At 49.4% G+C, this 12,725-nt stretch overlaps 1 protein-coding gene across 2 annotated transcripts in view; it reads left to right on the plus strand.

The window, feature by feature from the left end:
- ALS2 (alsin Rho guanine nucleotide exchange factor ALS2) overlaps positions 1 to 12,725 on the plus strand; it is a 1,262,853-nt gene that overhangs the window by 595,856 nt on the left and 654,272 nt on the right. For both annotated transcript variants that reach the window (XM_085648975.1, XM_085648976.1), the window contains exons 14-15: positions 13 to 144; positions 636 to 764. In XM_085648975.1, the coding sequence (XP_085505101.1) occupies positions 13 to 144; positions 636 to 764 (261 nt within the window). The remainder of the gene's footprint in view (positions 1 to 12; positions 145 to 635; positions 765 to 12,725) is intronic.

Consider the following 12,725-nt stretch of genomic DNA (forward strand, 5'->3'; position numbering starts at 1 on the left):
CCTCTCACATAGTCATCCCCAGATTACCAAAAACTACAAGATTCAAGTTCTTCCTATGAGTCTTTAGCAGTCCTTTTGGGAAGGAGAAGGAAGGAAGCAGAATACACTCTCAGCTTTTGGAAAACCTTCCCCGGGAAAATGACGGTATGACCACAGGAACACATTTTATAACATAGTACCTCTAAGCGTTTAACTGCATGTCAACCTTAGTCGTTGTCTCAAAACACATTTTTAATTTCTTTCATTTGTACCAATGTTGTTTGTGTGCCCTTGGTCGAGTTAGTCATATTGGCATCCTAATCAGTGCCAAGACCATCACCAGCCACTTTGCCGTTGAGGAGATGCCTGCATGTAAGCCTCTACTGGAATTCATGGTTTGTAGGAACATATTGGGTAATGTTCATCAGTGATACCATGGCTTCTCTCTTTTTGACTAATTTAGATGTGCGTTTGTCTGGGAGTTTTATCAGAACTATGACAAAAGTCTACATTGATTCCTGATCATTCAAAGTAACCTGAACTCAGTTTTAACTGTATTTGTGAATGAAATGTTAATGTGCAGTTGAGAAAGATCTAAAATTGCAATAAAATATTAACTGTGTCCTTGTTCAGGTATTTTATTCTCTGCTTTGCAGGATTCTTTAAGGAAGCCGCATCGTCGTCTTATCTGTGAGAGCAGTAATCGGGGACTATCCTTGCAGAATGCTGGTCGATTTGCAGTGAACTGGTTCATCCTTTTTAATGATGCGCTGGTCCATGCACAGGTGAGTTTTTACCACTTTTAAAGACACTATGAGTCATTCTTCGGAAGAGAAATCATTCCCATATGTAAAGTTGAAATAATCTGATAGACATCTAGCCGCAGATTCCTTACCTTTTGTTGGAAATGGCCCTTTTTCCTTCTTCCTCTTATTTTTTCCGGACTTGTTTGTGTTGGTTTTAGGACTCTGGGCACTTTACCACTGCTAATCGGTGCTAAAGCGCATATGCTCTCTGTGTAAATTGTGTTATGGATTGGTGTTTCCATGATTGGGTATTTGATTTACTTGTTAGTCCATAGTTAAGTGCACTGCGTGTGCCAGGGCCTGTAAATCAAATGCTACCAGTGGGCCTGCAAAGCAAACACAAGGAGATGATGAACGGAGTGCTGAAACATTTCAAACACTCACCCCCAGTGTGAGAAAGTGGCTCTGTATATACTGTTTCCAAATAGGTACAGTGTGTACAGAGTCCACAGTCCCCAGAGGTTTGGCAGAGGCTAAAGTTAGATATAACCTTACTCTCTAAAGTGGTAGCTTGGTCGAGCAGTAAGACAGTATCTGAGGACAGTGTAAAGCATTTGTTGCACATGCTCAGTCAGCGAATGGTCTCACACACTCAATAACTGAACTCTAGGCCAATGGCTTATATATAAAAAAAATATGCTTGTTTTATTTTAGAACCAACAATAGGTATCAAAATATACTTTCTCAGAATGAGATGCTTTAGATAAATACTTTTACAATATGCAATTGGCTTTTGTAGAAAGTTACAGGTTGTTGCAATAGGCAACACAAGTTCAAACACAATAATGCATTGAGTTCAATGGAAGTTTTAAGTTATTTGCAGTAGATTACTTTCAGGATTACTTTTGTAATCCGAGGACTGGATCCTAGATTCAGTCCTGGATCAGTTCTCAGAAACAAGTGATAAAAGTTGACTTAGTTGCTGTTAAGATTTTTAGATAATATTTTGCTATTTTAAAAGTTGACACTTAGAAGAAAATATTTCATAGAAAACAGTCAATGATTCCCTATGGAAGAAAATTCAAGTTGCAGGTATAGTATGTTCTCGATACTTTTGTAATTCAGTACTGGGTGCCTAGACTCAGTACTGGGACCTTTATCTAAAATAGGTAAGTAATTACGTTTTCACAATTTGTACGATTTTTAAAGAATATTTGAAGTTTGCAAAAATCGACAGAAGAAATTTCACAGAAAAACAGACAATGATTCCCTATGGAAGAAAATTGGGTTACTGGTAAGTACGGTTGTGAATATTTTTCAGGGTCAGTGCTGGGCACCAAGATCCAGCACTGGGAGCTCACCTAATAGCAGGTGAGTATTTTCGTTTTCGTTACTCAGCTGATTTTTGGTGAATATTTTAAGTTTTGAAAGCTCCACACTTAGAAGAAATTTCAGAAGAAACCAGTCAATGTTACCCTATGGAGAAAATTGAGTTATCGGCTTTTAGGTAAGTACTCGACTGGCAAAGTTAAGGTTCTGGGCACATACTCAGGGGTCTCCCAGGGTCAGGTAGGTACAGTTGTTACACCCTCAGTGGCACAGGGGCAGCCGGGTGCAGAGTGAGTTAGGCCCAATGTTATCCTATGGGAGGCAGGTGGGCCTTGGTTGGTGGCTGCTGACTAGCAGGCCACGCGTCTGTGGGAGCTGGACTCCTGGTCACTTGCTCAGAGCAAATGGGGAAGTAGATAGGTGCAAAGGTTACACTGCCAGGGCCACTCAGGCGGCTGGATGCTTTTGAGCCTTCGGGCGCTCAATTGGTTTCAATGGGAAAGTTCCGGTTTAGAAAAAAACTGCAAGCTCGGGGATGGAGACTCTTCAGGTGCCACCACCACTTCGAGAGGTAAGTTGGGTAGTTGGAGGATAGGTTGGTACCTAAGAGTTGGGCACAGGGGGCCATAGGGCGCCGGGTGCAGGGGTGCCTTTTGGTGTCGGGTGCAACGACGAGGGCGCTGCTTGCGCAGTGACCTGCCAGCACCGTGACGAGCACTGCCTTCATCTCACCGCAGCACACGACACCTGCCAACGCCAGCGCTCCTGACGCCAACAGAGAGGAGATCGATCTGCAACGCGTGTGACTTCGAGGGCCCTGAAGATTCCTGCACCGACCACTGGAACCGACGCCTACCGACGCCGTGTTTTCGGACGCTCAACGAGAGGTCGCCGGCGCCCTGCATTTCTAAAAGGTACTGTTCGCAGGTCTTCCCAACACAGTAGCTGGCCCGCGACGCCGCGGTCAGCCAGAACTGTTTGGATTTGTTTGCTCATGTCGCCGTGATAGCCCTGGACCGAGCTTTCGACATCAAGGAACTGTTTTTAAAGCGTATTTTGATGACTGTGGATTTTTAAGTTCTGTATTGTGGATTTTTATCATTTTTGGTCTTTTCTTAAGTATATAAAAATATTGGATATTTTTCTAAACTGGTGTGGTGTCATTTTTTAGTGCTTACACTGCATTACTGTTGGTTATGTGCAAATGCTTTACACACTGTCTCTAAGATAAGCCTGACTGCTCGTGCCAAGCTACCAAGGGGGTGAGCAGGGGTTATTTTAGGAGTGTAACTCCCTTATCCTGACTAGAGTGGTGGTTTCTGCCTGGCTTTGGCACATGCCCTAGCCTGCCAAAATTCCCATTTCTAACATTGGTTGTCAGCGGTGAGGATAGGACTTGCGTTTGCACTTGACTTACAGTGATTGGTGTGCACTACTACCATATCGCAGACCATTACGTGCCACATACTGGTTCTTTTTTTTTGGGGGGGGACTATTTTTTTATCTTACCAGTTTGAACTTGCTACTTCATAATCAATTGCATAATCTGTTGCATCCTTGGAAGTGGCCTTTGAGGAGGAGAGGTTAGAAACCTACAATGTGAAGGAATTGAAGCCGATCTGCAAAAACCTCAAAATCCAAATCAGGGGCCTCACCAGAAAAGAGGAGCTACAAAAGGCGCTGAGGGCCTGGGTAGCAGCCAGACATGCTAGTACGCTGTCTGGAGATCTTGGCATGGAGGCAGAGGAGCCTATTCCAGAGGAGCTGGAGGACAGGCGGTAAGCGAGGAAGTTGGAGTTGGAGAAACTCAGGATGGAAAGTGAGAGGTAAGACAAAAGAATAGCCATGCAGGAAAGGAGGATGATGTTAGACCATGAGTTTAAAATGAGAGAGCTGGACTGGGATGCCAGTGGGGCTAGGCCCAGCCCAGATGGTGGCAGCAAAAGTGTAAGGTCCAGTACTGAGGATGAAGTAGACACACAGACAGATTTGGGGCCCTGCTTCAGGGAGGGGGTTCACATACACCATCGGGTTCAGGATTGCACCATGGTTTACGGAGGCCCTTCGGACAAGTAAAAGCGCATGTAAATGTCTTGAGAGAATATGGCGGAAACATTTTAATCCCTCGGACAAAGCCACCTATAAACAGTCCTTGAAAGTTCATTACTCCATGGTCTGTGACTAATAGAAACTCTTCCTATCCACCAAAGTTGAACAGGCGGGGAACAAGAGTAAGGAATTGTATAAAATTGTTAAAGACTTTACATTCCCAAATGCTATGAATAGCCCATATATCCCGACCAGCGACTGGACTAACAGTTTAGTCACTATTTCTTTGAGAAGATTAAAAACATCCAAGATTCTTTAAAGGAGCTGCCTCGGGTTGAGGTGCTAAATACAGCTACTCCCCCCAGAGTTAACTCTATTCTAGGTGCGTCCCTCTTACAATTCCCGTCTATCCCACTAGTTAAATCTCTCGAGATAATGAAGGCTTTAAAATCCGGTTCCCCGTGCACACTTGTCCAGCGCGAGTACTGGCGTTAATCGCTGAAGTGATTAACCCAGCAGTGAACCAAGTTCTGAACTCCTCCTTGTCGGAGGGTATAATGCCTGAGAGCTGGAAACACGCTAGAATTTTCCCACTGTTAAAAAACACCTACAGCAGACCTTCTGATAGCATGTAACTAAGGCCAATTTCACTGCTGCCATTCTTTTTCAAAGTTTTGTAGAAATATGTAAACATAGTTACTACGGAGTATATGGAGGCTAACAACATATTACATCCGAGTCAGTCAGGGTTCAGAACAAACTTCAGTACTGAGACGGCCTTACTAGGTCTCTGAAACGATCAAAACTGCTTTGGATAGTGCGGGCAATACGGTAATGGTGCTATTAGACCTGTCTGCGGCCTTTGATACCGTGCCCCATGACCAACTCCTGGAAAGACTTCAGGACGGCGGTATTGGTGGCACGGTTCTCAAATGGTACCTTTTTACGCAGCCGCCAGCAAACTGTATGGTCTCCCCCTTTCTCGGCCCCTATCACCCCCATGAAAGTAGGAGTTCCCCAGGGCTCAATTTTAAGTCCGGCCCTGTTTAATATGTATATGACCCCCCTTGCACTCTTAGCGGAGAAATACGGCGCTAAAATTGTATCTTACGCCGATGACACACAACTTCTGTTCATCAGCGAGAAGGGCACCGTGTTCAGAGGCAGTGAGATAAACACCTGCCTAACGGAGGAGTTTTCCTGGCTCAGAGTGAACCAATTAAAGTGTAATCCCGTAAAGTCAGAAATTATTTTTGGGGGTTTCAATTTGAGTGAGGAGTGGCGCCAGTGGTGGCCACTGGACATGTCCCCTCCGAAGTCTTCTGTTACCACAGTAAAAAACCTTGGGGTGAAGTTGGATTCGGACATGTCCATGAAGACCCAGATTCAAACTGTGGCTGGCACCTGCTTTGGGCTTTTAAAAATGCTGAAGAACTTCCTCCCCCTGCTCTCGGTCCCCCTCAGAAAGACGGTAGCGCAGGCCCTGATTGCATCAAGGCTGGACTACGCAAACAACCTATATCTAGGCTTACCGGAATATCTTTTAGGTCGCTGCAGGTGATTCAGAATGCAGCGTCCAGAGCCATTCTGATGGTAAGACCCAGGGCTCACATGACCCCCCACTTAAAATCACTTCATTGGCTTCCGGTGCGCAAGAGGGTCCAGTTTAAAGCTCTTATCCTGGCCTTTAAGGCCCTACACAACTCAGGGGCCCATTACATTAGGAAAAGGATCCTTATGCCCCTCAACGAACGTTAAGGTCCTCGATACAGTTTCTGGTGACCATTCCTAGGTTCTCCCGTTCTCGCATGGGCGGCCGCTCTTTTCAAGTGGTGGCATCCCGCTTGTGGAACGGACTGCCACCTTCTCTTAGACAGACATCTGACTTAGGTGTGTTCAGGAGGAAATTAAAAACCTGGCTGTTTCAATAGTATTACTAGCTAGCTGCTGTGAGCTCACTCTGCCTGTTTTAACGGTCTTTAACGCCGGGACACTCCGTGGAGTAGTCGTGCACTTTATAAATACCCAATTACAATTACTCTACTGACTCTAAATGAGAGGTACAGGGAGAGGGGTTCCCCCAGGATAGAAGGCCTAGAACGTGAGTATGGAGACCAGCCAGAAGAGTATGGGTTGAGGGACAGTAACACTGTCTCACCAGTCTTGTGAGAATGATGTGGGGTACTTTTCTGAGGCACTGGATGGATGGATGAAGGGTAGATTGGTTAACGCCTGTGTGGAGCTGTGTGATTCAATTGTTGGAGAGCATATTTTAAGTCCCTGTTTTCCAGAGCTATGCCAACACCCGGTGGATTGTGAGTTCTCTGACCCCAGGAAGCTTGCACTGGAGGCAGACCTTTTGGTGGATTCCAGAGGGTCTGGAGAAGCATCTGGGGTTTGACCAGGAAGGAAGTGGCTTAGGCATTTCCCAACTGAGGGTAGTGGGAAAGGTTTGTGGTAGCCCAGATAGGTCCCGGTGTCGTGGGAAGGCTGTAGAGACTCACGTCCTGTCTCCGCGAGAAGGAATGGGAATGGGCTGCGGCCCAAGGTGCCCAAAACCCGGTCCCAGAACCTGCGTGGTTCCAGGAGGGAACACCAGGTGGGGAGCCTAGGGTGTACTTGTAGGCCGTCCGTTGAGGGGGATCTCCTAGTGTCAGGAGAACGTGGAGTGTCTGTAAACAGAGCTCCAGTGATTCTGGTGTCTGGCGGTGCCTCTCCTAAGTGGAGGGTGCAGAAGTCGAGATGGAGGGGTGAGAGGGGGATGCGTTCCCCAGTGGGAGAACCAGTGTGTCCGGGGCCAGCCAGAAGGGCTGAGCCTCTTAGGAGTGACCATGGTGACACCACTTCTGTCCTGGGGTATCTTCGCGCACTGTCAGATGGACAGGGTTCGGGAGATCTGCGCCAGGCAGACTGTCACACAACACATGAATCATGTGTTACCCTCAGGGGGGGCATGCGTGCTGCCAAGGAAGTCCTGGTGCGCCGGGCAGGTGCTCAGCCGCAGGAGTTAGTCCCTGGGTTGGGAGGCTAGGTTCAGGTCCTGCCCGACCTGTAGGGAAGGACGACTGTAAGCAGTATCCTGACTGGTTTATCTTCTAGGGGTACCACTCCAGGTGGGAGGGTGCAGAACTCTGGAAGGGGGTGCAGAGGGAGGGAGTCCTCGCCGCTGACCCCGTTTCAACCCGAGGGTTTAGATCCTAAGGTGGTGGATCAGTTGCAGGGTTAAGGCCCTGAACTGGTGGAAGAATTGTCTAGGAGGTCTGGTTCCAGTGTTCTGACAGTTTTTTGGTTCTGAGGGTGCTTCTCCCGGAAGGAGAGTGCAGAACCCCGGAAGGAGAGGTAAGGGAGGAGAGCCTCGTCTGAGACCTCTGGTCAGCCTGAGGGTACAGACCCTGGGTTGGAGGACCAGGTTTAGGGTGTCCCCCCTGATCTGGGGGAAGGGGCGACTGCTAACGGTGCCCCTACCAGTTTGTCTTCTGGGGGTGACTCTCCAGGTGGGAGGGTACAGAGCGCCAGGGAGGAGGACCGGGTGTGGGAGAGCCCACCCCAGTCCCTTGTTCAGCCTCAGGGTACAGACCCTGTGCTGGTGGGCCAGTGTCAGGATGCCATACCTGACTTGGCAGGGGGGAGAGTAGAGAAAGGGTGCCAGGCACCTGGGGCTACCGCCCCCCACTGTCTGATGCCACAACAGTTGGAGTGGCCTGAAAGGCATAAGGCCTGGCTCTCATCACTGACAGTTATCAGTGGCCACTGTGGCTGGCTGTCCGGAGGGTCAGAGTTGCCCCTGGGAGGGGGAAAGGAGTCACCCCCTGGGGGTGGACTGGGCCACACCCTTGTGTTAGTCATGTGTGTACTGTCTGCCTGTTGGGACACATCTGTGAGCAAAGTTTAGGTGCTGCACAGATGGGGTCCACAGGTGAGGAGAAGGGTTCCCCATGGGTCAGCTTAGTGGGCCCTGAGAGTATGACTAGAGGTATCCAACTAGGTTCAGGAAGGCGTAGCACGGGAAGAAAACACTGCTGTTGCGGGCCAGGTCCCATGTTCTATCGCCCCAAGCAGGGTAGTCCATCGAGGTATGGATTGGTCTACCCCGGCTTTAGGCTGGAAGTGGGTTGTGTTGGAAATGGCCCTTTTTGCAGGGTTATCCCAAAACTTTTAGCTTCTTCCTCCTATTTTTTCCTGACTTGTTTGTGTTGGTTTTAGGACTCTGGGCTCTTTACCACTGCTAATCATTGCTAAAGCGCATATGCTCTCTGTGTAAATTGTGTTATGGATTGGGTTTTCCATGATTGGGTATTTGATTTACTTGTTAACACCTAGTAAAGTGCACTGCGTGTGCCAGGGCCTGTAAATCAAATGCTACCAGTGGGCCTACAGCACTGATTGTACCACCCACGTGAGTAGCCCTAAAAAGGTAACTCAGATCTGCCATTGCAGAGTCTGCACGCAGTTTCTAACTGCCATGTTGACTTGGCCAGTGCACACACTTGCCAGTCCCCAACCTTCCCTTTACTTACATGTCAGGCACCCCTAAGGAAGGCCCACGGTACCCCTTTCGGCAGGGTTCAGTGTCTGTGAAAGGTAGGACATTCCCTGGTGTGTGTGTGGCATGTCCTGATAGTGAATTACAGCCCATTTCGTTTTTCAGTATTGCAAGGCTACCTGTTCCACATAGGACAGATTGGGAAGTTTGTTTATAACATCTTATGAACATAACGGGCCCTGGGAGCTAGGTAGGAAAATAAAGTTTAGTATGCCTGAACTCAGAATCTAAAGATGCATCTTTTAGTGAAGGTGATTTTTACATTCTGCGTTTGAAAATACCACTTTTAGAAAGTAGGTATTTTCTTGCTCAGTCATCCCGTGTGCCTCTGCTGGATTGTGGATTGCCGGCCTGGGTTTTGGATGACAGAAGGCTGGGGAGCAGGAGTGGTTCCAGATAGTCTAGGTAGGGTCAGGAAAGGGCTGAATAGACCTGGGCTGCAATGGGGGAAGGGGGAGGAGATTTCCTTGCACCTCAAAGGGCCTCTGACAATGCTGTCCCCACCTCCTGTCAAGAATTCACACCAGGGAAGGAAGAACTAGTTCTGGTTGGGCACAGACACTCTCTGCCTAAGAGATCAAAGGATTTTGGAATATAAATATTGGGGCCCAGATCCCTGAACTTTAGAACTCTTTTGGATCAAGAAGACCGCCAAGAAGAAGAGCTGGAGAAGCTGTGAGGAGGAACTACCACTTTGCTGTGTGCTTTACTGTGTTGGCCTGTAGTGGCTGCTTCTGTCTTGGGCAGTGAAAGGACTGGACTGAACTTTCTGCAATCTACTTTGGTGAGTTTCTCCTACGGCTTGAGGTAGAGCTTGCCCCCTGTTCAAGAAGTCTCCGGAACCGCAAAGACTTCAAGCTCTTATGCCCTCTTCTGTCGACTCCTTTTGGTGTGCTATGAATGTCTAGCAAGACGACCTTGGGATTTAAGCTGTGCGACCCATGACACCGTGCCATGTTGGTCATGGACTCCCACTTGGTATGTCTTTGGTGCCTGGAGCGCGACCTTGACACGAATCTGTGCTCCAATTACCGGTCCATGGTGCCAAAAGCTTTAGTGTAGCCGTCCCTAAAGCTACTCGTGGCCCGGCGCCTCGGAGGTTGCCCCATCAATATCGGTCCCAGTCTTGGTTGAGAGGAAAGTCCAAGCACAACTCTGGAGGATTGTAGTCCTCTTCCTCCAAGTCGTCGTGGTCAGGTAAGAGGCACAAGAAGTTGTAGTGTGCTTCCGTCACATGACGAGACGGAGGAACCTCTGCATTTGAGTCCCCGCTCCACGGAGCGAGTGCCTTGGTCAGCTCCGCGTTTCCCTCCCTTTCCAAGGCCTGGAGCGACCCCTGCCCAACTTGAGGAGTTTTATGATGCCATGTGCGCCATATTTGGGTGGCCCGACCCCGCAGGCTTGGGTGAAGGAGTCCCTGTGGGTTTCGTGTCTTCGGCTCCGGCCACAGCCTCCTACTGGACCTGTCCCTGGTCCGGACCGGCACTGGTCGCATCTTCACAGCGACCTTCCCCGACGCCGCGTCCACCGCTGAGGTCCTCGGCGTCATCAGCGCCCACTGACGGCGCCTCCCCAATCCTCGTTCCGGACGACACAGAGCCAGTCGGGCATCCACGGACGCAGAGACCGGCGCCGATGGAGCCATACGGCTCCATTCCATTCAACCTTCCCTATTCTGAAGGGTTAGGAATGGATGAGGAGGATTGGAAGGGGAGCGGGATCCCTTAGAAATCCCACAGCCTCATGACATGGACTGGTATGAGGAACTGGGTGATGCCATTGGCCTGGACACCTTCCCAGATTCTGGCATGCTGTCTCCCCCCTAACCTGGCTATGGAAGAGGGGACATCATTTACTATGGTGGTGCAAAGGGCTGCGGAGGTCATCGAGCTGCAGCTGCCTATGGTGACAGTCAAGACTAGCATCCTGACAGAGGTCCTGCAGCTTGGCGTCTCCTCTTCAGAACCATTGCTGCCTTTCAGTGAGGCTTTGAGAGATGTTCTTCTGGGCACCTGTTCCAAGCCCAGCACAGGGGCTCCTGTGAACAGAACGATTGCCCGCCGCCATTTCCCTGCCCCAGTCGACCCAGCTTTCCTCACCGCCCACCCCACCCCACCAAGCTGGGTGGTTCAGGATTCCACTTCCTGTGGCGGGTTCCCTTTCTTACCCCTGGAGAGGCAATCCAAGAGACTGGAAAGCTTTGGAAACAAAATGTTCTCTTCCGTCAGTCTAGCATTGCAGTCGGTCAACACTGCATGCATTTTGGGCCGTTGTTCCCATTCGATATGGGACATGGTTGCACAAGTGATGCCCGAGTCTCAGAGGAAAACCAGATTCTGCTCTCCCAAGCTATTTTAGACGGGAGAGATGCAGCGAAGTTGGTCATACAATGTGGCTTGGACATGACAGACTCGCTGGGCAGAGCGATTTCCACGATGGTGGTCGTATGTCGCCTGGCTGAGGACGTCTTGTTTGATCAGGGATGTTCAGGCTAATCTCATGGACATGCCCTTTGATGGCTCTCGTCTCTTTGGAGACAAAGCAGATGCAGGACTTAAGAGTTTAAAGGACTAGTAGCCACAACATCCTGGTCTGTGTCTGCTTTTTGCTCTCTTCATGGCAACGGAAGGGGCTACCAACCGCGCCAACCTTTTTCCAGAGAAAGGGCCCCGCAAGTTCAGCAACCTCTGCGGGGCTGTGGTTCAACCCGACCCCGAGGGTTGGGAGGTCAGAAGTCAAGCCAAGTCACGATCCCCTCGTCCACCCCAAAACCTTCCTAGTCCGATCCCTCAGGATCATTCCTGCCCAGTTGGTGGCAGAATACAACATCATCTCCACCACTGGCGTAACATCACATCGGACAGGTGTGTGTTGCAAGTAGCCTGAGAGACTACACCCTCCCCTTCAAGACTAAACCTCCATCCATCCCTCCAGTTTACGATCGGCTGACTGAGAATCCCCTTGCCCTACTCTGCGAAGAAGTCAAAACTCTCTTGGCCAAGGGAGGTATAGAGAGGGTTCCAGGGCCAGAAATAGTCTGTGGTTGTTACTCCTGCTATTTTCTGGTTTCAAAGAAGGATAGAGCCTTCCTCCTAACCTCGACCTCCGAGCCCTCAACTATTTCCTCAAAATGGAGAAGGTCAATTTGCTCACCCTTGCTTAGGTCCTGTCTGCCCTGGACCCGGGAGACTGGAATGTAGCTCTGGACTTTCAGGACTCCTATTTTTATATCGCTACCTGTGGTTTACTGTAGGCAACATGCACTTTCAGTTTGTTATGCTCCCTTTTGACCGCACCAGTGCCCCTCGGGTGTTCACCAAGGTGTTGGCATTGGTCGCTGCTCATCTGCGAAGATCAGGGATTCCAGTCTTCCTCTATCGATGACTGGTTATTAAAGGCAGACTCATCCCAAGCAGTCGTCTCCCACCTCCAGACTACAGCGAACCTCCTGCATTTGCTGGGGTTCTCTATCAACGTACCGAAGTCACACCTGATTCTCTCTGACGCTCCCTTTCACTGTAGTGGTTCTGGACATGGTGCAGTTTCGGGCCTCTCCTCCTGAACTTCGAGTCCAGGATATTCAGGCTGTGATACCAATTTCTGATGAATACATCTGCCAGTGGATTCCTCCCCTTGTGAATATACCCTGCGCCAGCAACATTCGGAAACTTTTGTAGCAGTCCACGCCGATGAGGTAGAAGACGACGTCACAGAGACACTGCTCCGCACGCGACTCCGCTGACGTCACCGGCTCCATAAGAAGACCTCGTCGGCGTGATGACGTCAGTTCCCTTTTTTCCGCGCCGACGATGCCAACGGATTTCGGGAATCGTTATTAGTAGCTTTACTTGTTACTTTGTGTACTTTCTGGATTTCTCTGTCTTTCTTCGAGAAGATGTCGATCAGGAAGTCGGGTTTCAAGCCCTGTCGAGAATGTGGCAAGCACATGTCTATTACCGACCCACACGAAGATTGTGTTTGGTGTCTTTCATCCGACCACGATGTGGATGGTTGTTCCAGCTGCCGCAAGATGAGCGGCAGCTGAAGCTCTTCATCGCTCGGATGAAGAAGAAGGAAAA

Source organism: Triturus cristatus, chromosome 3_2 (genome assembly GCF_964204655.1).
Source record: "Triturus cristatus chromosome 3_2, aTriCri1.1, whole genome shotgun sequence".
Lineage (NCBI taxonomy): Eukaryota > Metazoa > Chordata > Amphibia > Caudata > Salamandridae > Triturus > Triturus cristatus.